The sequence below is a fragment of the Balaenoptera acutorostrata genome, chromosome 6, assembly GCF_949987535.1.
Source record: "Balaenoptera acutorostrata chromosome 6, mBalAcu1.1, whole genome shotgun sequence".
Taxonomy (NCBI): Eukaryota; Metazoa; Chordata; class Mammalia; order Artiodactyla; family Balaenopteridae; genus Balaenoptera; species Balaenoptera acutorostrata.
Genome location: NC_080069.1, coordinates 19,969,664 through 19,994,187, shown reverse-complemented (window position 1 = coordinate 19,994,187; position 24,524 = coordinate 19,969,664). Strand labels below are relative to the sequence as shown.

The 24,524-nt window shown below is 44.1% G+C and overlaps 1 protein-coding gene across 2 annotated transcripts in view; it reads left to right on the top strand.

Annotated features, from left to right (window-relative positions):
- Positions 1-2,371: 2,371 nt before the first annotated feature.
- SHC3 (SHC adaptor protein 3) overlaps positions 2,372-24,524 on the top strand; it is a 150,784-nt gene continuing 128,631 nt past the window's right edge. For both annotated transcript variants that reach the window (XM_007193520.3, XM_028161681.2), the window contains exon 1: positions 2,372-2,827. In XM_007193520.3, the coding sequence (XP_007193582.3) occupies positions 2,372-2,827 (456 nt within the window). The remainder of the gene's footprint in view (positions 2,828-24,524) is intronic.

The following is a 24,524-nucleotide window of genomic DNA, read 5'->3' as shown; positions in this document are numbered from 1 at the left end:
ACTCCTTTCACAAAAAGAATCAAGGGCGAGGAGCCTAGGCTTGAATGTGCATTCACTGTACATTCATAATAAATGCTGAACAGAATCGCACATTCATGGTTGCTCCTTGATGTAAATGAATGGCTGAATGAAAGTTTTAGGGCACAGCTCACTTCCAAGAGGGCAGTCCTGTTCGCACTCATACCTATCCAATGGTTCTTGAATTTCCTTGGAAAAACTAGTTTTTCTTCTCTTCGTAACAGCGGTCTCCTTCCTCCCGGCATCTTTGTAATCAGGCTGGCTGTTTTTTTTTTTTTTTTTCCCACACTGCCGTTGGATGAAAGATCCCGCCTTTGATTGAAATGGAATCTTCCACTATTGAGCAAGCTTTTGTTGAATGAGTCATCAGGGCGGATGCTCATTGGCTGAGGCCGCTGGAACCAGGGGATTGCCTGGCGCCGGCTGCAAGGCCCTGCTTCATTCACAGAAACGCTGGCTCGCTCGCTAGCCCTTTCATTCACACAAACAGCATTTCATTCACATTTTGCTGTTTTTGTCTGCTTCTAATGAAGATCACGGTTTGGGAATGATAGGGCAGTTTTGCTTTAGATTTGGGGGGACTTGGATAACCATCACCATCATCTCTGGGGTGTGCATTTGCTGTTGCTATGCCAGCAAGGGGAAGGAAAAAAATGAGTGCCATGCGGCTGCTCGGCTAGGCCTGCAGCCCTGGGAGGGGGGCCGCCGCTCCTCTGCGCTCCTGCTTCCCCGCAGCGGGCCTCACCTGGCCCGCCATCAGGGGCCCTCCTTACACCTTGTTCCATAAAGCTCTTCAAGGCTCGGTGCCTCAGGTGTCACATGTCTAGTCGTGGGTGTGAGAAGACTCAGGGTGACCTGATAACATGCTAGAGGTAAATTCATTTTAGGCACAGAAGTAGCCGGGAAACTTGGACAGGGAGCGTTTCACTGTGTCGGCAGCTTCTCTCAATAGACAATGAAGACCGGCAGAGCCCATGGTGACAGGGGTCAGTGGGTTTGCGCCTCTGCAGACCTGGGTGTGTGTGTGGGGGGCAATGCTCTGTTCTGCCTGACAGGAAGGAGGCCTGTGTTTTTCACTTGCAGCCCGTGTCTGACTCCTGAAGATAAGGCGTTTTTCTGCGGATTTGATGTGTAATGAGAGCAGCTGCATTTTTTTTTTCTTCCTTACTGCAGGGTTGCAAGCAGCAACTAAAGGGATATTGAAATGTATTTGTAACGTTTCTTAGGCATTTTTCCAGAGCTTGAGCACATTCAGTTGGAATAAAGCTTCAAGCACAGCCCCCTTTTTGGAATGGATTTCTGGAGCTTGTTGCCATTCATCAAAGAGGCACTCTTCTTTTTCGGAAGTGGGTTTTCAACTTAACCCTGGCTGAGAAAGACTGCTGTAAATTAGCAGGGAAGAGACCCTCACTGGCTCTGGGCAGAAGTTCCTATGCAGATTTTTTTTTGTTGTTGTTTTTTTAGGAACTGCATTGCCACAAGGGCACTTGTCATGGCTGCTCTGTTGATTTGAAAAGAAAAAATACCCTGGAAATTGATATTTTATGTTCACCTGGGAGTGAATCTTTCCCCTTCTTCTTCTTCTTCTTCTTCCTTTTTTGGCTATTTAACAATTCCTGCTGCTTTCCAAATCAGAATTCATGAGGATCCGCTGAAGATCTTATTCTTAAAAATCCTTCGTCACATTTTAACGCTGCGCCGTCAGACACTTTTCCAGGCTCACACAGATGGGCTGAACAGGGAAGAAAAAAACCCCCTAGCATAGAATAATGGGTTTCAGAAAGTTCATCTGATCATCTGAAGGAACTGGATTTACCTCTGGCACAAATGCTGAGGGGGGTCGGGGGATGGGGAGGTGAAAAACCAAAGGTTGGAAGGAAATATCTGGGAAGGTAGAGAAAGGAAATTTGAGAATTGATTGGCTCTAGCGTGCTGTCAGTGGGTGTATGTGGTTTTTTCTTCTTTTTTTCTTTCTTTTTTTTTTTTTTTTTTTGCTACAGGAAGTGATTTGCAGTGCTCACCGAGCCTTTGTTGAGAAGGGTCTCCTCTCAGAGTGAGTCATGCTTTTGCTGTGAGCAGCCCCAAGCAGCTGGGCGCTCATCAGAGGAAACTATGACTTTTGCAAAGCAAACGTGCCGCCCTCAGCAGCCGAGTCCGGGGCCGGGGCTGCGCGGCCGTGGCCGTGCGGGGTGTTAGCGGTGGTAGACCGGCGCCGCTGCTCGCGCCCCCCAGCCGGCTGTCCCGGCCGCTCCGTCCCGCCCCGGGGACCGCGGCTCGCCTGCTATGCGCGGCAGCCCGCGCCGGGGCCGGCACCTGCAGCGCCCGGGCGGATGCGGCGAGCCCACGGAGGGGCATGCTTCCACGCACCAAGTACAATCGCTTCAGGAATGACTCGGTGACATCGGTCGATGACCTTCTGCACAACCTGTCGGTGAGCGGCGGTGGCAAGGTCTCGGCGGCGCGCGCGGCCCCGGCGGCGGCTCCCTACCTGGTGTCCGGAGACGCGCTGCGCAGGGCGCCCGACGATGGGCCGGGCAGCCTGGGCCACCTGCTCCACAAGGTGTCCCACCTGAAACTCTCCAGCTCGGGCCTCCGCGGCCTGTCGGCGGCCAGGGAGCGGGCGGGCGCGCGGCTCTCGGGCAGCTGCAGCGCGCCCAGCCTGGCCGCCCCGGACGGCAGCGCGCCCCCCGGCCCCCGCGCCCCGGCCATGCGCGCCGTCAGGAAGGGCCGACCCGGCGACGAGCCGCCGCCCCGCGCCCCGCACGCTAGCGACCAGGTGCAGGGGGCCGGAGTCACCTACGTCGTCAAGGTGGGTGCGGGCGCGGGCTGCCGGGTGGGAAAGCCCGGGCGCAGGGGCGTCCGGCACAGTGGGTCGCCTTGGAGGCCGGGAGGTGCGCACTCCTTCGCAGTCAGCTCGCCTGGCTGCGGCGACCCGGCACAGCAAAAGCGCCCGTTGCGCATCCATTGGGAGATGGTTTGAAATCGGTGACCTCACTCTGTCCTGGTTTCCCTTGGCTCCGCTCCTTTGGCATGCCTTTGCCACCTCGCTTTGCCATGTGTCCGGCCAGTACCCCTCTCGGCATGGACCACTATCCTTGGAAACTGTGCATCAGGCCTACCTAGGGTACAGTGAACATACTTGGAGGAACTGGGCAGCCCCTGCGATGAGAAAGGCAGGTGGTGTCACTACTTCTGCTGTGTCTGCCCCAGGCGGCAGGGTAGGTGGTTTCATTTCTGCCACAGCAGGAATTTCCAGCTCCTTGCAGTGCAGGCCAAGTGCTGGCCTTGCTTTGTACCAGATGGGTTGTACTTTCTTATCCAGCAAGGTTTTCTTTAGTGTCTGCCTTTCATTCCATACCTAACTGTTTCGGTTAACAGCAGCAGAAGGAGAATTTGGGACTGTTTTTCCTTGGGGACTGTAGTCTTCCATTTAAATAGGCTAAAGAGAGCTGAGCCTCAGGCTGGAAAGGAGATTTTTTTCCTCCAACACAAGGAATTATACAATCACGCCGGATGTAGTCCACAAAATTCTTCCCTTATGCAAGTATTCTATGATATTTAAAGAACAAATACTCAGCCGCATTCAACTGGCCTGCCACATGCTTATCATGTCCTCCTGGCAGTAGAGAACCACCACGGCGCTCTCCAGCTGGGCAGATAGCCTACAGACAGGGGGAAGGGGTCAAAACTACTTATTTCAGACTGGTCACTCCAAGGCATGGCTTTTTGTTTAAAAAGAAATGAGACTCAAACTCTGTCTCCACAGTGTTGTCATTGAGAAACCTGCAGGCCATCTAGTCAATACATACTGGCTACAGATCCAGTTTAAAAATTCTACAGATCACATCCCCAGGCAAAATGTTGTATCTTGGTAATTTTGAACCAAATATTAAAGGAAACAGTTAACTTTGTGGATTATCTTTAACTATCTAAAAAGTACCGACAAAGGAATGTGATCATTAGTATTAAACATGAGCCTTTTCTCCTTTTGAAGCTGCTTTTTAATTTCATCTTCATTCTTAACTTCTGAAAATGGATTAATAATATATTTTACAAAAGGGATGAAGATCAGCATAAAGTATGCACAGCAGGTTGAGTTTATTATAAAAGAAAAAGAATATTCTTCTTGTATTTCTTCTTTAAATTATATAACCAGGAGCCAAAAACAAAAAGAAAAAAAGAAAAAACAAAACCAAACAAAAATCCCTGACAACTCTGAGGTGAAGAGGTGATGCCAGAGTATATTACGTGGCATATTAGTATAATTGCTATCTAAAGAAAAAAACAGCCTACGTTTGAAATAGACGGATGTTGGCAAAGCTTTTTATACCTGTCATGTTGAACATAGAGGGTAGTTTCCAAATGGAGGGAGAATTTTCAAACTTATGCCTTTAAAGTTTTCCTTAAAAAAAAAGAAATCATTCACTTTGCTTAGGGCTTTACTCTTGCTTTTTGAAGGATGAAGGCAGACATCCAGTTCTAAATGTCAGTTGTGGCTGAAGAATGATGAGCAACTAAAACTAGTCTGCTCTGCTGGGCCATTAGGTTGTGACACACCCCGCAGCAGTAGCAGCAACACTCAAATAGGCAGAAGGCTGGGTCTGCCCAGAACCTTCTGGATTTCAGGTCACATTGTTGTGCCATGAGATTGTAGTGACCTGGGGGCATAAAGTACGGCCAGTCAGTACCCCTTGCTGTGGTCTGGTCCATCTTCAGTGGTGAATGGCGGCAACATAGGAAGCTCAGGCTTCCCTGGAGAAGTTTGAAATCACACAGCAAAGGAGAACAGACACTAAAGGACAATTTCTTCTGTGCACGTTTGAGTCACAATATCACGTGGCCCTCTGTTGGTGCACATTTCTGAATTGCCCATGTTGAAAAATTCTCTTGAAAAATCACAAAACTGAAAAAAACTCTTGAAAAATCACAAAACTGAAAAAAAAATTGAAAAATCACAAAACTGAAAAAAAACTTACTTTGGTATTATTTGCTGATTTGTAAATAGTTTTATTGGTATCCTTACTTTAAAAGATCTCTGGTAGATAGAAAGGGGCAATCTTTATAACATGCCTGTAAGTCAGCTGCAAAATCTAAAGGCTTAGGGTTTGGGAAAGAACTTCTTATTCTCTTTGATTTAAATGTATTTCTAAATTAAGGAAAACCCCCAAATGTCTTCCAGTTTCCTGGAAGATTCTTCTGCTGTATAATTATAGATTTCCTGCCTCATAGAACTACCTACCTACAGACAATATTAAGATATTGCACACAGATTTATTCTTCAAAAATATTTTAACGTAATCTACTTACATGAAAGTGGAAATTGTAAAATCCAGAAGTCTGGCTGGGTTTGATCAATTAGGAAACATCAAACTATTTGAACAGCAGGGTGTAATATTAATTAATGAAGGATTTAAAATTTAAAAATAGAAGTACCTGAGCAGCAGTAGAATTCCAAGCTCAGAGCGTATTTAATTTGTCCTTCATGCCTTCACTTGAGTCTGCTTTTAATAGCAGCATGAGGTTATGCAGATGAGGAAGAGTCCAGGCAGCCTCCAGGTTTGTATTTATTTACATGAGGAGACCCCACTGGCAGCACCTTTGTACCTGCCTAAGTATGCCTGACTCTGGCTTTTTTCTTTTGGTGACACAAAAGGGAAAGACCAAGAAAATATGCCCTTTATAGACAGAAAAGGAAAATCATAACAGCAAAGAGCAATGAATATTTTCATTACAATTCTATTTTAAAACTATTTTAAATTTGAACTTGAAAGGCCTAGAGAAACACAGACAAGTGTTGATTAAGCTGCTGCCCACTTTCGAATTCTATTGTCTAAAAGTCCAAGCTGGCGAGGAGCCTGAGTGCCCATGGGGGCTGATAGGAGTCTTTAGCAGGTCCCAAAGGCGCTATTTGGGTGTTCCACCTGCAGATCCACAGAGAGAACAGTTTAGGAAGGGAAGATAGACATGAACAGTTGGGAGTCAGTTCTTAAAAATAGGCACTGGCTGAGGTGGAGGAGCCATTTGAAGACAAGCGTGGTCTTGAGGTTCAGCCTTGACACCGCCCGCCCCCCAGCAGCGGAAGGCAATACTGTGTGGGAGGTACCTGGGTTAGCTGGCAGCCCTGGGGGTGTTCCCCAAAAGAAGGGCTCTCTTTACAGCACATCACGCCACAGACTCCAAACAGGATAAAAGTGACCACATTTAGGACTGACCTGAGTGCCCATGGCAAGAATCAAGAGGCCCAAGTGTTCGCTGATCACCAGCAACACAGTGAGAAAGTAGGTTATGTGTCCATAAATCCCGTGATGCCTCCCTCAAACAGCTGAGGTTTTGGTCTGCAAAGAGTGTTATATCTTTACTGACAATAGCTCTATGATACGAGCTGTTTACAGGAGATTTTAACAGAGAACTACTGAATTATTTCCTGGTATGCTGGATTGTTTTTCTTTTTGAATGAAGCCTTGTTTTTACAAGAGCTCTTTAAAAAATATTTTGTTTCTCCCATTTGAGAATCTGATGATATTTAGGGTGGTATAAATTATTCATTTTATTTATAAATGTTCTATTGCTTTTTATAGATGGTCTTTATTAACTGTACTCTAAAATTTATTCTCAGTTGGTATTTTTTTCACTGTCTTTAAAAATATTTTAAATCTTTTTCTTAGCAAAAATATCTAAACTTTTTTCTTAACATTGTGTTCTTTTGATAACTGTGAGCTAAGGTCATATTAAACTGTCATCAACAAAGCTATTTCAAGTATAGCCATGATATATCATTATGGTGAGATTGATTGAATTTTGTTTTAATTCTAGATTAAAAAATTGTTCCTTGATGTAGAATACAGCTTTAAAAGTTGATTTTTTTCTTAAAATTGTTGAAAAATCTCATAAATGGGTGGCTTACATGTAAATTGTCTAAATCATTTGAAAAACAGTTTAAGAAACTCTTTTGAGATTAATAGACAAAATTGCCAATTTGATCTGGACATCTCTTTTTTTATGTGACACAAGTATAACAGAGGCATTAAATGTGTGTGTGCACATGTACACTACATCACACATACACCACACACACCACACATACACACATACATAGCCCACCTCCCCACATACACACACACACACACACATACATACCCCGTCCCCCCACATATACACACACACACCACACATATACATACAAACACACACACACACACACACCCCATCCCCCCACATATACACACACACACACACCACATCACACATACACCACACACACACACACACACACATACAGTAGACAACTTGTAATGACTTTGGACAGGGTCGTTAGAAAATAGTAAATGTTTTATTTCCAGAAATACCTGATTATGTCATTCATCACTTTTATATTCATGTTTAAGAGAAAATAATTCCAAAAGATAAGCTTTTGATGAAACTTTAACCTCACAAAGAGTAGACTTCTTGCTCTTCTACGCTACCACTCTGTTCTATCTTTGAATATATGTCATGTTTTTGGGGAATACATGATAAATATCACTGAAGCAAAATAGTGGTAATGGGACGCTTGGGCAGCAAACACGTAAAACATGTAAGAGGCTGGCTTTCCAGCCAACAGTCTCATCCTGAAGGCTGTGTGAAGCCTGCAGCCCCTTGCTTGGTGTCGTGTCTCCCAGCAGGGACGTGGCCTGGACGTGGAGGGTCTGGGGGGCGCCTGGACACTGGGACCCCAGATCCACTTGGCCACCTCAGAGTGTGGAGCTCAAGAGGTCAGCCCGCTTCTCTGGACCTTTCCATGGGGCTGCAGGAAGTAGAGGGCAGGTTGTGCTCAGCCAGGCCCCTGTGGCATGTGGGAGGAGGCGGGTGTCATGGCTGGGGCAGTCCCTTGCTCCTGCACCTCATGCATCTGGAAGAACGGGGCTTCTGGGCTGCACCGCGGTATCAGGGTGTGCTTCTCCGGGCCAGGGCCAGACCCCATGGTGCTGCTGCCCAGAAAGTTTTGTGGGGTTCAGAGAGAAGCACAATGAGGATTCAGCATTTTAAATGAAAATACCCAAGGGCAAATGAAGCTAAATGGAATTACTTAATTTAGAAATAAGACGTTTTCATGAAATTGAGTTATTTGTAGTGAGGTAGATGGACCTAGGGTCTGTCATACAGAGTGAAGTAAGTCAGAAACAGAAAAACAAATACCATATGCTAACACACATATATGGAATCTAAAGAAAAAAATGGTTCTGAAGAACCTAGGGGCAGGACAGGAATAAAGACACAGACGTAGAGAATGGACTTGAGGACACAGGGAGGGGGTAGGGTAAGCTGGGACAAAGTGAGAGAGTGGCATGGACATATATACACTACCAAACGTAAAATAGATAGCTAGTGGGAAGCAGCTGCATAGCACAGGGAGGTCAGCTTGGTGCTTGTGACCACCTAGAGGGGTGGCATAGGAAGGGTGGGAGGGAGACGGAAGAGGGAGGGGATATGGGGATTATATGTATACATAGAGCTGATTCACTTTGTTATACAGCAGAAACTAACACACCGTTGTAAAGCAATTATACTCCAATGAAGATGTTATTAAATAAAAAAAAGAAATAAGATAGTTTCAGATGAAATGGAAAGAAATGATCAGTTGTGCATATTTCCTGGGTAAAGGCCAAGAAAAAAACTAGAATTTTAGCGTAAAAAATCTACAATATGCAGTGGATAAAGAATGTCTTTATGGTGGGAGGCATTAAGTGTAAGAATGCCCTACTGAGTAGGTGAATGTTAACTCTGTGTGTGTGTGTGTGTGTGTGTAAGTGCACAACAGGATGGATGCTGACCATGGGGGGGGGTGTGGGTGTGTAATCTTACAAGTTGCTTTTGGTCCTGCAAATTCGTAAGTATTGATTTTCAGTTGAGGTAAAGGAACAACAAATCATTCTGTCCCCATGTGGTTTCGCCTCTTCCCTCCCCCCTACCAGGGTGGCATGCTGCTGTGTGTCAGTCTGTGCCTCCCAGCACTAGGATTGGCGAGGTTTCCCTAAAACAAACAGAATGGCACTAGTTAAACTTGGAGGGTGGGGGGGCCAGGAATCTCCATGAGAATCACTGGATTCCAGCAAGATTCCAGGCCAAAGACTGAGTTTCCATGGTTCAGGCAACGCTGTGCTCTTCACCTTGGTGGACAGGTGCCGTGTGCACCCCTGATATGCCTGGGAGGAGGGGACCAGTTGCTGCTCTTCTTGGGGAGCTGGCATCCCCTTGCATCCTCTTGACTCTGTGCGGTGCCTCAGGCTCGGATCAGCCTCTGCTCTTGCTCTGGCAGATGATGGCAGCTCAGGGCATCCATGGTCTTTGGCCCTCGGATTCTGGGCTCAGACTTGCCTTGCCTCTCGACAAGAGAGGTCTGGCAAGTTCCACCACCTTGCAGCGGAGATCTGGGTTTCTAGCCATGATCTCATCTCCTGCGGGAGCTGTAGGGAAACCTAGATGCCGGAGGAGAAGCTGCAGAGAAGGGAGAGCTGAGGGGCTGGAACCTCGCCTTATCACTGGTGTTCCTGATGCCCAGCAGCAGCAGAATATCTGAAACCCCTCAAAGCCAAGGCTTTCTGAGAAAGAATGTTCAAAGAGCTTGTTGTTACGATGCTGCTTACTTTATTTTTATTTATTTATTTATTTATTTATTTATTTATTTATTTATTGGCCACAGCAGGTGGGATCTTACTTCCCCCACCAGGGATCGAACCAGCGCCCCCTGCAGTGGAAACGTGGAATTTTAACCACTGGACCACCAGGGAATTCCCAACGCTGGCTGCTTACTTTAGACTTGAAGCCATCCTAGTGTGTCATTTGAAATGTGTAGTTTTCCTAAAGTGAAGGCCCCTCAGAAGAGCATTTCCTCACTTCTGTCTATTGAATGGGCAGAAAAAGCAGCAAAGATTTCTTTCCAAATTTTAAGAATTTAAACTTGTACCAAACCTGCAAACTCAGTGGAACTTGACTTTCACCCAGCTTCACACCAGTAGTGCTCTCTGCTGGGATCCTTCTGACAAACTTTATTTTATCAAATTCCAGTAAATATAATTGTTTGGCATTCTAGAGGGACTGACAGACCAGGTTCAATCCTATTGCTTTTTGCTTTGCAAATATTCAGCATTTCTAATACCATTTGCCCATATAGAAACCTTCTGTTTAAAAACATCTTGAAAAACCACAACACAGTTCTAGCTCTGTTGATGGAAAACTAGCCCTAGCCTGGTTTTCAGCAGAAACACTATAAAATCGGGGTCCTTTATACTTTCCCCCAAAGAGGGAGTAACAACGCTTTTACTTCTTGGGAGAAAACAATGAAAACATCACTGTTTGAGTGTTCTTTGTGTGGAAGAGCCAGCCCCTTTCACGACACATCCGTCCTCCTGGAGGTGGACGCAGTGTATGCACGCAGCTCGGTCCTGCTGGGACCACTGGGCTGCACCATGTCGGATCCTGAAGAGCCCTTTGCCTCCTAGGATTTGGCACGTCCATCTCACTTCCTTTCCCTCCGGACCTCAGTTTGGACCCTCTGATCTTCCCGAGCAGAGGCCTGTACAAGCAGAAGTCCCCACAGCCCGCTTCCCCCAACACTGAATTATTTCTAAAAGGCAGGAATGATGAGAGGGACAGGCAGAGAAAGGCAGCCTCCAGAGGCTAGGACCTGTCTTCAGATGGGCCCCAGGGCCCCCAGAGAAACACGGTCATGGACTCGAAAGGCAGACACTGAACGGCCACCTTCTCTTGCTGGCAGCAGAGATGTCATTCTTGTGATGTCACTCACCTGCTTCTTTTGCAAACCTTTCTTTATAAAATGTAGACATTTGCTGTGGAAATTTTCAAACATACATACGACATACAAAACATATCAACATAAAAAAAAGAGAAATGATCTAAGGTACCCGGCAGCCAGGTTCTACAGGTGTCAGCTCACAGCCATCGGCACCCCTCCCCTGCTTCCTGAATCCTGCAGAGCTGGGGGCGCTCCCACATCAGCACTGACAGAACTCAAGGTTCTGATGAGTAAGTTGCAGGGTTAGGCTTAATAGCGGTTCCAAGTCTGGCAGAGCGCGGTCAGGGTCACAGGCACTGGAACATCCCTGCATTCGACTCTGTGGTCCTCGAGGCAGAGGAGGTGGGCCAGCCTCTGTGATTTCTCCTTCAGAGGTGATGATATTGGGATTCAGGATACGCCTCTGGTGGGCACCCCCAGGGGGTGGGGTAGGAGCTGTACCTCCACACCCACCCTGCTCAGGCTCCCCTGGACCACCCTACTTCCTGGCCCGGGGGGGTTCTCCTCTAGCAACCAGATGATCCTTTTAGGAACAGGTTTTCTCCCAAATTGTTTTTATAGTAGTGGATTAGTCCAGGGTCTCCAGAGAAAGAGGACCAATAGGATGTGCATATATATAGAAGGAGATTCGTGATGAGGCATTGGTGTCTGTGATTATGGAGGCTGAGAAGTCTGCAGGGTGAGTCAGCAGCCTTGAGACCCAGGAAGAGCCAGTGTTTCAGTTTGAGTCCAAAGGCAGGAAAAAGCCATTATCCCAGCTTGAAGGCCATCAGGTAGGAGGAATTCCCTCTTTTCCCAGGAGGGTCAGTCTTTTGTTCTATTCAGGCCTTCAGTTGATTCGATGAGGCCCACCCACATTAGGAAGAGCAGTCTGCTTTACTCAGTCTATCCATCTGAATGCTAAAGTCATCCAAAAACACCCTCACGGAAACACCCAGAATCATCTTTGATCACGTATCTGGGCACCCAGTGGCCCAGCCAAGTTAACACATGAAATTTACCATCACAGGCTGTACACAAACTTTTGGAGTCTCATCTAGAGTGGCCACTAGCTGACCCAAACACTTAAGGAGATTAATATTCTCTGGAAGAATGGAGATGAGGGTAAGAAATGACAAAATAACCCACCTGGAAGAGTCTCAGGTTTCTTTGCCATTTCTATGGGCACCAAATGGAGACACCTTTAAAAATTCCTCAAGCCTAACCCTCAAACTAAGGTCCTGGAATATGAGACAGATGAACTATGACCCCTGCTCACCAGAAGAGCTGTGAAATAGGTCTTCATAGGACCAGTGGTAATAGTGTGTGTCTGTGGTTTGTACACTTGCCCAGAATGGAGGCTGGAATGGCCTCCTGCACCTGATGAATGATGGTGTCACAGCTAACGTCATCGCCAGAGGTCGTAACAAGTTCACTGGTCCCACTGGTCTCACTCCTTCAGGACCGCCCCCCTGCAGACTCTCCTCCTGGTCTCTGAGCTGGAGAGACTGCTATTTTATGGATGGTTATTTGTGAGGCGGCGGTGGCTGTACGATCTAAAGGACTGAGCTGTGATTTTTTCGCTGGAAGTAGCAACTCCTTTAATAGATAATAACCTTGTTTGCAGAGTGACTTATTTACTTACATGGGAGAAGAAAATAAAAGTCATCAAATGATGGCCAGGAGGGGGAATTCTGATGTTCCAGTGTGGCCCACAAACTCCTGTCCTTTTATTGCAAATACCCCCCGCCTCCCCCTGCCCCAGCCCTCATTCCTGTGCTATCTGTTGGTTAAGGCTCCCAGGGCAGGGGTATGCTGGGAAATGTTAACACCTGGCTTTGCAGACAAAAACGTCATGATTTATAGGGTTCGCCAATTCTTGTGGTATAAATAGTTATACCCTGCTGCCACTGGGACGTGGGAAATGATGTGCAGTAACACAGCTTTGCAGAGTCTTAACTTCAAGGGTGTGGACGATAGTAACATGTCACACAACGATTAGCAAGTGATGAGTTTTGAGTATTACCTTTAAAAAAATATAACTTATTTTTGTGGACCTCGTCCTTAGGCTTCTTGTACCTAAAACAGCTTCCCCTCCAAGCATCCCTTCTTCCCTCTCCCACCCCCTCCTTCCTCATTTCACTTTCTCTCATCTAATTCACACCAACATGAGACAGTTGGCTTCTCCCGATCCGCGGACAGTGTCTGGAAAAGGTTCCTCGGTGACCCCCTAATTATAAAATCAAAAACTCCTTTTCACTTGGTGCTGTCACCTCACAACCTTTCTCCCAGACCTCCGGCATCTGCCATGCAGGTTCCTCTTTATTTTTTCTTATTCCTGATTATTTGTGAACAGTCTTACCCTCTACTTATTAATTTATTCCTCCATCAATATACTAACCAATTATTTCATTCAACTAGTGTTTATTGAATTGCCATTCTGGGGTAGCCCTGTGCTAGGAGTTGGGGATAAAGAGGTGATTAAATAAGCATGCTTCCTGCTCTTTCAGTGCCAGTAGTAGAGACAGATGAGAGAAAATACCAGGAGATCACATTGGTAGTGAGGATACAGAAATCAAGACTGGCTTCTCTGAGGAGGTGATACGGAAGTGGAGCCCTAGATACCCAGGAAAATGGATGGGATTGGTGTGCAGATGTTTTTGTGCATGAGTGTGTGTGTCCGTGCGTGTGTGTTGCATTCTAGGAGGAGGAGATAGAAACTGACAGTATCCAATGTAATTAGTGTATTGAGTCAGGGGGAGGGTACCCAGGAGGTGGCCAGCACCAGGCAAGTGCAGTGGGAAACCACTGGAGATTTTCTGAAAGATTATTCTATCTTCTGTGCGAAGAACAGATTGGAAAGGCAGAAATTAAAGTAGAGGCAGTTGGGAGACAATTAGGAGGGGTGACGGTGGCTTGGATCAGTGTCATGTGTCAAAGGGCAGTGGCATACATTGGGCCCAGGTCTGTATTGCTTACTGACCATGCAACGTGCCCATCCACTGTTTCATGGCCTCTTAAATGAAACAGGTCTCAAACTGAATTCATGACCTTTCCCACCTACATTCTGTTCCTCAGTTAATGGTGTCACCGCTCACCTGCTTCCCAAACTCGGGACCTCATCGCCATCCTTGAATACCTCCTTTTCCTAAGCTCATTACATCTTTTCAGTCACTAAACTATCATTTCTGCTCAACAGGGTTTCAAATCTTCTTTTCCTTTCCTTTTGTCCTGATTCATGCCTTCACCATTTCTTTCTGTGATTATTACAATAAACTAACTGGTCTTCAGATGATTGCTTTGGGAAAGACTCTTTTCAAATTGGCTAAAAAATATAATATAGTCTTACTTAGATGTTTCAAAGTTTCCCTTCAGCTGCTTTCCCTTCTAATTTTCTTCTTCTCAGAGGTAATCACCATCACCTGTTATTTATATTTCCAGACACACACATACACACTTCTTTTTCTTCCTTTCTTTTATCTTTTCTTTTTCTTTTCTGTTTCACAAAGCAAAGTATTCTACATACATAGTTCTGTGACTTGCTCTTTTCATTTAATATGCTTTGGAAATCTTTCAATATTAGTACCCATAATTCTGCTTCATTCTTTTTGGCATTTGCTTAATATTCATATACAAGGACATGCTAATACTTATTCAGTCAGTTCCCTATTGTTAGACATGTAGATAGTTTACAATTTATCACAGATTGTAAAATAATGAACATTCTTCTACATGAATCTTTCCATTTGGGCAAATATTTTTGCCTGTGTGTACAATAAGTTTTAGCTAATATTAACCTTTTCTTTTCTTATTACATTCATGGGACCTAGAGTACAGTAATTAATTCTATTGATGAAGGTGACTTTTTTAGTTTTTAAATTTTTAAAAAATTTTTAATTTTTTTTAACATCTTTATTGGAGTATAATTGCTTTACAATGGTGTTAGTTTCTGCTTTATAACAAAGTGAATCAGCTATACATATACATATATCCCCATATCTCTTCCCTCTTGCGTCTCCCTCCCACCCTCCCTATCCCACCCCTCTAGGTGGTCACAAAGCACCGAGCTGGTCTCCCTGTGCTATGTGGCTGCTTCCCACTAGCTATCTATTTTACGTTTGGTAGTGTATATATGTCCATGCCACTCTCTCACTTTCTCCCAGCTTGCGCTTCCCCCTCCCTGTGTCCTTAAGTCCGTTCTCTACGTCTGTGTCCTTAAGTCCGTTTTCTATGTTTGTGTCTTTACTCCTTTCCTGCCCCTAGGTTCTTCAGAACCATTTTTTCTTTTTTTTTTAGATTCCATATATATGTGTTAGCATACAGTATTTGTTTTTCTCTTTCTGACTTACTTCACTCTCTGTATGACAGACTCTAAGTCCATCCACCTCACTACAAATAACTCAATTTCATTTCTTTTTATGGCTGAGTAATATTCCATTGTATATATGTGCCACATCTTCTTTATCCATTCATTGAAGGTGACTTTTTCACTTCTGGCTACAAAGTCAGTCTTCTGTACTTACTATAAAGGAGGACATTTACTTTTATATACGTTTTTACAAGTTAAGAAACATTTCCTATAACCCTAGTTTTCCAATTGAACTTCCAAATTAGTTTTCAGCACTTGAGATAAATATATATTTTTCACCCTTTTTCTGTTAATGTGGTGAATCATTTATCTTTGCAAAATAAATATCTCTCATCTTTCTAATTAAAAGCTCTCTGTTGCTTGCCTTTGCTTGTAGAAGTCAATGCAAATGCCTTATTATGACACACAAACTTTCATGGTTTGGCTTCAGTTTAGCTCTTGAGCTTCATCTTTTGCCCCTCAACCACCAATATTTCAGCCACATGAAACAGCTTGTTTTCTCCAAACCAGTTGCAACTCTGACCTTAGCTCAAATTCTCCCACTCTGGGCCCTTTCTGTCCACTCCATCTTGGCCTGAAATAACTCTCTGTTAGCTTTCAAGACTCAGTAGCAGAGTTTATGAGGCAGAGTTAATGATCACTTCTTAGGATCTCCATAGCCCTGTGGGTTTGTCTTTGTGTTCATTGATTCAATCCATGCTAAGTGGGAACCTACCGGATGCCTATTGCTGGGGCTCCTGAGAACCCAAGATGAATTAAATGGTCCCTGCTTTCAAGGAAATCATTCTCCAGAGGGGGCTTTACAGGTGTGTGATAGAAGGCCATGAATTGTGGAAAAGGAGGTCAGCTGGCTCTTCCCAAAACTTCCCTGGGGAAAGAGCCTATGATAAACACTTAATATGTGAAGATGGAGGAATCAAGGTGACTGTAGGACACTGGGGAATGTGACAGAACAAAAGAGACTGGTGAGGAGGGTAACCTGTGGGCCTATTTATATATGGCTGGTGATTAAGAATGTAACTTCAGAGAGGCACATTTTGAACTCCATTCTGCTTAAAAATCCCTTGATGATTGTTCTTTCCATGAACAGGCATGTATGACACAGCCCACCCAAAGTCTTTACAGGCTGTTCCATAGATGAGAAGCCTTATTAGCAGACCCATGAATTCTGTTTTTATTGCTCTTTTTCTTTAAAGCTAATTACAGAAGGGTTTCAGTAAGAGAATCAACTTTAATGAGAGCCATGAATAAGTATTATTAAGGTAAAATGTTGTATAGCCAAATGTCACCAGGACGTTTCCAAACAGAAAGCAAAACTCCTGAACACTTCCACGTGCCCCCACCTTTAATTAAAGCACGTGGATTTATGAAAAAGAATGAGGGAAAATGAATGTATCAACAAGTATTTTTTGAGGGCTCAGTTACTCGCCTTGTCCTGTGGAAGGTATTGTAGATTGTGAAAGAGGTACAGGGTGATTTTCCGAAAAGAACTTGTGATCCAGTTGAGGAGGAAAAGCTGCTCCATTTTAAAAAGAAAGAAAAAAATATCACGTTCAATAAGGTGCTAATGGCATGGTGAGAGATTGGTGGTGGCTGGAGTTATCAAGAAAGGCTTCTCAGAGGGTGTGGGATTTTCTTCTGGGTCCTGAAAGATTGTCCAGATCTGGGTAGGTGGAGGGATGGAGGATGTTCAAGCAGAAGAACCGGAGTGAGAGACACTTTGGAGGTGGGAGTGGGCACGGCATTTGACTAGCGGGGGGGGGGGGGGAAGACATTCCACTGCAGACTGGCCACAGTCAGAGGGACGCTGAGATGTTGGCTGCCATTTGTCGGTAACAGGGGCTGTAGCCTCTTGGAGTCAGGATGCTGCCTGTTCAATGGGGGAACCAGTCCATTGCTGGTCCTTGTTGGATTACACTAGACAACCTCCCTCCATGAGGCTGGGAGCTGGAGGTATATTTCCCTCGCTTTCTCCTCTCCAAGCTAAACATTTCTCACTCAGTCAACAGTCCTGGTCTCACGATATCCTGGATTCTCTTATCTGTTTACGTCTTAGTTTGTAAATTACATTTAAGAGACTTCGCTCATGTAAAGAATTTGGTGGAATTGCTTGGGTTGGTGTATATTCTATTTGTAGAGTTTTGTCCTGTCCTGAGAATAATTTGGACCTTAGTTCATATGCCTACACAACAGAGATAAATTCATCTTTGTCTAAGATACAACTGCTCCTTTTTCTAAGAAAGGATGATAGGGTTTTCTTTATGGCTTATTTGTTATAATCTACAAGCAGATGATTTTCAGAGTCACACTTCCTTTTATCTAAAGGCTCAGTGTAAACTCACCTCTGCCCTCCCACCCTCCTACTATAGGCCACTCAACAATTGAGAACTTCCAACTATCAGCCTTTGTCATCAAAACTCAGAATTGCAATTAAGAAGGCCAGTGGAATCATCACTGGGAATAATACCACCCATAGAACAAAGTGAATGTCCCACAATAGAGTGGTACTATAAGTTCTGATGCATTCAAAACCATGCAGTTACATACAGACATTTAAAACAGAGAGTTAGAATTTTATTATGGTTTATTGGAAAAGAGGCATCGCTGGCTGAGAAGAGCATGGTGCAACAACGTGTGTGTAATATGAACTGATTCTTAGAGTAGAAACAAGTACAGAAATGCTTGTAGATATCCACAATTACAGATGGAGATTTCCACAGCCCACTCTGAGCAATTGATAGGCTACTGTGCTGAAAATCATCAAGGATATACAAAACTGAACAACATAATCAACCACAGAATCTAGTAGACATCCATAGAGTTCTCCATGAAACCACAGCCGAATAAACATTCTTATCAAGTGCCCATGGAACATCTACCAAGACAGACCATTCCTCAAGCCATAAAACAAGCAAATCTAACCAAGTTTAAAATAATTGGAATCATACAGAGTATGTTCTCTGACCACAATGGATTCAAATTAGAAAGCAATAAGGAAAGACAGCAGGAAAATATCCAAACACTTGGAAATTAAGCCACATGCCTACAAATAATCCATGGGACAAAGGACACATTTCAAAGGAAATTTTAAAATACATAGAATTGAATGAAAATGAAACTACATCATATCAAAATATGTGGGACACAGCTAGAATAGTGCCAAGAGGGAAATATATAGCCACAAATGCTTACATTGGAAAAAAGTTCTCCAACCAATAATCCAAGTATCTAGCTCAAGACACTAAAAAAGAAGAAAATAAAGCCAAAGCAAGCAGCCAGAAGAAAATAACAAAGATAAAAGCAAAATCAATGTAATGAAAAACAAAATCAATAGAAAAAAGTCAATGAAACAAAAATCTGATTCTTTGAAAAAAATCAATAAGATGAATAAACCCAGCAAGACTGACAAAAATCAAAAGAGAGAAGATACAAGTCACCAATCCTAGGAATGTAGAAGGGGTTATTTCAGCAGATCCTGTAGCCCTGACAAGGCTTCTGAGACAGCTTGGCCGTGTTCTCAGTTGTTAGAGTGCAGACCCTGGGCTGGCGTTAGTTCCCTAAGAGCCAGGACAGTGAGGCGGGCTCCAGGCAAAGGGAGTGTGGCAAGGAGTGGAATGCGAAGCCAGGAATCCAGATACAGTCTGATGCAATTAAGCGGAGGCCCAGTGCTGAGACTGGGGCTCAAGGCCCTGTGAGTGGGCCCACAAAAGAAGGCTGGCTGGGCTAAGAAGGTGGCTGTTGGCACTAGGCCTGCAAGGGGTTCAGCTACACAGAGAGAAGCTAAGCAGACCTCAGGGGCCATCTTGTCCAATAATCTTTTTATTTATTTTTTGAGATGGTGGGAGGTGAAGAAAACCAGTGCTCAAGGTGAGAGAATGTATCTTCTGAGACCAAGCAGCTAGTTCAGTGTCAGAGTGAGGATGAGAGTGGTGAATGGAGACACGCTCCACAGGATAAAGAGGGCTGGTCAGCTTTGCCTCCTTTACACATTAACTAGAACAGGGCTTTAGCTGTAATACCAATATGTATTTTGGGAATATTTCTTCCATCTTTTCCTTTGACTTTGAATAGCAGATGTGGCCTATTGTGTTGCTGTGATTTTCAGATGAAATGAAGCACAGTGATTTACTTTTAACCAAACCCCAGTCATACTTCCTCTCTCTGACTCAGCTTCCTCATCGTAAATGAGATGGATGACACACGCCACCAGCTAACATTTACAATGACATCCTGGCTCTTTTGACGAAAGCCTATATGGCATTTGTATTAATAATTTTCCCTGTGAGATGAAAGACTAAAAGAGAATTGTTGCACTAGCTAAGGAAACGTAAGACATAGGGTTCCTATGGAACCAAATGGCTAATTTCTTCCCTATAAGGGAGCTGAAAAGAATCTGATAAAGGAAATAGGGAAACTGAAAGTGGGTTGTTACTTCTGTCAACATCCAACCCATTATTCCCACAAGACTGTCCCGCGGCATCTACCTCTTCACATCATGTGACCTTTGTGCCACTGCACCGGAGACACATTTCTGGCTTTACTCTTAACAGCAGGTACCCTGGGTTCTCTGGACACATGACAACTCTACTTAACTCTTAATCTTCCCTTCCACAGGGTGATGCCCATCAGGAAGAGGTGCATCTGAGCCTCAAGTCCCTTGTCTGAAATGGGGATGACTACAGCATCGTCTTATAGAGTAGTCAGGAGGAGTGCAGTGAATGAACATTAGTAGGGCAACTGGCACAATGCCTGGCAGGTGACAGAGGCTTCCTGAAAGTTTGCTATTTGAGCCATCTGTGTCCCTATTATTGAATCCGGAGCTCACCTCTCCAAAGTTCCATGAGTCAGGGATGACCTCTGTCTTCAGTCAAAGAGATTGATTATTCATTTGCTTTAGTCAAGAAAGAGTACTGTCATATCACAAGACTGTAGCTTCAACTCTGTGTCAGCTCAGCCTCCTAACATGTGAATCCATTCCAGGAGATGGATGTGATGGTGCAGCAGTGCTCTCGATGCCACTGAGGTGGACGTGAGGCTGAGACTCGATGGGATGAAAGCTGGGAAGTGATTGCTTGCTCTTCCTGGTGCCTATTTTGGGTTCTCAGCTTCACAGCTTCTGCAAATTTTCTTTGGGGCTGCAGTATGAACAGCATGGGTTTTGTCATGGAGGGTGAATAACAAGGTAATTGCCAGTAACTGGTTTTGAAAACCAACCAACTGGTTTTTGCTGCTGGAAAGAAGCAGCATGGATGCTGGAAACAGGTTGCATTGTGGGTGTGTGGTGTCTATGCGGCCATAGATTCCAGTGTCAGTGTTGAAGTTGATAGGTTCTGGTAAAGAGCTTGACAGCTGCCTTATAAGCCAGGGAACAGAAACTGAGCTATTATAGGGCTTCAAACAACATTTATTATAAAGCCAAGTTATTCTGGTGGGTTGATTAGAAATGATTTTCATCTTTTGATGCTTGTTTGTGTTTTCCAAATTTTTGTACAATGAACATACATGATTCATCAGAAAAAGTTGAGTATTAAAAATAAAATGACTTTGAGGGCTTTCTTTTTTTTTAAGTTTTTTAAAAAATTAATTAATATATTTATTTTTGGCTGCGTTAGGTCTTTGTTGCTGTGTGCGGGCTTTCTCTAGTTGCGGCGAGCGGGGGCTACTCTTCGTTGTGGTGCGTGGGCTTCTCATTGCGGTGGCTTCTCTTTGTTGCAGAACACGGGCTTTAGGCACACGGGCTTCAGTAGTTGTGGCGTGTGGGCTCAGTAGTTGTGGCTTGAGGGCTCTAGAGCACAGGCTCAGTAGTTGTGGCACTCGGGCTTAGTTGCTCCGCGGCATGTGGGACCTTTCCAGACCAGGGCTCAAACCTGTGTCCCCTGCATTGGCAGGCGGATTCTTAACCACTGCGCCACCAGGGAAGCCCGAGGGTTTTCTTAAAAGCAATGATCTTTTATTCTTTTTGTTGACTACATAGTAGACCATGCAACCTTGAATGTTCAGCTCAAAGAGCACCATATATATACAAGTACATCACACCCACACAAGTACCTGACAAAGACCAAAAGCATATTCCCACATCCTCCCAGGCTTCCTCGTGCCCCAGCCAGTCAGGACCCATCCAAGAGTACCCACTATTCTGACTTCTGCCACCACTGATTAGTTTATGTCCATGACCTTTTAAATGAAAAAAAAAGCTATGATATTGGCAAGATTAGTGCTGTTAAGTATGGCCCATTCTTCTTGTGTGGACAGTAACATTTCAATAAACTCAAGGTTATTTTTAGAGGAAATCTTATAAATATATAACTTTTAGCATACAAAATCCCATATAAAGTAGATTAGGCAAATTAATTGATGAAATCTAGAGTTTTCCTTTTCTCAAATATGTACAGCCCGGTGTGGACCTCACGGTTCTGCTGAACATGCAAGCTGAGTACGAAGCCCTGGCCAAGCAGAACCGAAGGGACGCCGAGGCCTGGTTCAACGAAAAGAGTGCTTCGCTGCAACAGCAGATCTCTGAGGATGTGGGAGACACCACCTCAGCCCAAACACTGGAAATTGAACTTCAGTCTCTCCTAGCCACGAAACACTCCCTGGAGTGCTCCTTGACAGAGACCAAGGGCAGCTACTGTGTGCAGCTGGCCCAGATCCAGGCTCAGATCGGGGCCCTGGAGGAACAGCTGCACCAGGTCAGGACGGAGACCGAGGGCCAGAAACTGGAGTGCGAGCAGCTCCTGGACATCAAAGTCCGCCTGGAAAAAGAAATCGAGACCTACTGTCTCCTCATCGGTGGAGATGATGGGGCTTGTGAGCCCAAAGGTTACAAGTCTAAAGATTATGTATCTGGAAATGTGGGAAACCAAATCAAAGATCCGGCCAAACCCACAGTGGTTAAGAAAGTCCTTGAGGAGGTAGACCAAAGCAGCAAAATACTTATCACCAGGCTCCACTCCCTGGAGGAGAAATCTCAAAGCAATTAATTTGATACACAAGAGAGAGCATATGCCAAATACTCTCTGAGAAGAGAAGGTGTTATATATCTGTCTGGAAAAATGAGCAAGCCTAAGAAAAAGGTCTGTCCTCTTGCCTTTCGGTTACTGAAATATAATCTCTCTCTGGGCAATCAATAGCATTATCAATAGCATCTTCCCATTCATTTGGAAGAACGTCATGTACAAATGTGATGACTCATTTGATTACCGTACAGAAAATGCTGTCAATTCTTTGTAGTCAGTAAACCTTCTTCCTTTAAAAAAAAATGTATATAGGTACAAACACTCATAACAAATAATCTTAACTTTAGCATCACTATATCAAATCATTTTGGAACCTGAAATTATTTCATAGCAATACCAGACAGGATTACATGCCATGTTATATAAGTGGGAGAGTGGGCATGGTTGACTTGAAAATTGTGAGAAGGTGCTCTTTTTTTTAAAATTGAAATATAGCTGATTTAAATGTTGTGTTAGTTTCTGGTGTGCAGCAAAGTGATATATATATATATATATATATATATATATATCATATATTATTTTCCATTATGGTTTATTACAGGATATAGAATATAGTTCCTTGTGCTATCCAATGGGACTTTGTTGTTTATCTATTTTGTATGTAATAGTTGGTATCTGCTAATCCCAAACTCCTAGTTTATCCCTCCACCACTTCCTTTCCCCTTTGATAACCATAAGTTTGTTTTCTATGTCTGTGAGTCTGTTTCTGTTTTATAAGTAAGTTCATTTGTGACATATTTTAGATTCCACATATAAATGATAACATACGGTATTTGTCCTTTTCGTTCCGATTTACTTCACTTAGTATGATAATCTCTAGGTCCATCCATGTTGCTGCAAATGGCATTGTTTCATTCTTCTTTATGGCTGAGTAATTTTCCATTATATCTATATATAGATATATATTTACCACCTCTTCTTTACCCATTCATCTGTCGACAGACATTTAGGTTACTTCCATGTCTTGGCTTATAAATAGTGCTGCTATGAACATTGGGGTGCATGTATCTTTTTGAATTAACAGTTTTCTCCATATATATGCCATGAGTGGGATTGCTGGATCACATGGCAACTCTATTTTTAGTTTTTAAAGGAAACTCCATACTGTTTTCTACAGTGGCTGCACCATTTTACATTCCCATCAACAGTGTAGGAGGATCCCCTTTTCTCCACATTGTCTCCAACATTTGTTATTTGTAGAGAAGTTGCTCTTGAACACAAGAGTTTGTGATCGACTTGCTAAGATAGTTGGGCCACAGCTAACTTCAGCAGTTCTAAAGGATTTTTCAAACCTAGAATTTCTGGAACAGAATTTTGCTTGAATTTAAAGTCCCCACACAAGGACTTCCCTGGTGCTCCAGTGGTTAAGAATCCGCCTTCCAATGCAGGGGATGCGAGTTCAATCCCTGGTCAGGGAACTAAGATCCCACATGCCGTGGGGCAACTAAGCCCACGCACCGTAACTACTGAGCTCGACTCTCTAGGGCCCATGCGCCGCAACTAGAGAAGCCTGCACGCCACAATGAAAGATCCTGAATGCTACAATGAAGATCCCAAGTGCCACAGCTAACACCCTACACAGCCAAATAATAAAATGTAAAAAACAAACAAACAAACAAAAAAACAGTTGCCACACATTCTATAAGTTGATGACATTTGAACTCTATTTGATAGTGGGTGTAGTAGCCCTTACATGTGCTCACCACTGGGGTCACCCAACGGGGATTTGGGGATTTGGATGAAAGAGGTGAAGTTCACAGCTTGCCCTGGGCCTCTGGGTTCTCACAGGTTGTTGAGTGATGAGTCACCAAGTCAGAGATGAGACTCAGGCAGGAGCTCGTTTATAGTGTACTTTATGCCCCACATATTTAACTCAGATTTCCTGGAGAACAGTTCATCACATGTGCCAGTTCCCCATAGAACCTGAAGCCATTCAAGTCCCTAGGGGTTGGTGCCACTAACAACAAAATCCTAAAAAGAGATTCACTGGCCATTATTGCAAATCCAAAAGTCTGTACACAACCTTACTAAATATGGATACTTCTAGTTAGTAATGTTTAGCTTTCTCTTATGAAAGCAATACATGCTAATTGCAGAAAAAGTAGAAACTAGAGAAAAGAATAAAGAAGAAAATTAAACTTACCTGTAATCAAAATTTTTCATAGTAACTGCTATTAAGATTTCCATAGGGCTTCCCTGGTGGCGCAGTGGTTGAGAATCTGCCTGCTAATGCAGGGGACACGGGTTCGAGCCCTGGTCTGGGAAGATCCCACATGCCACGGAGCAGCTGGGCCCGTGAGCCACAATTGCTGAGCCTGCGCGTCTGGAGCCTGTGCCCCGCGACGGGAGG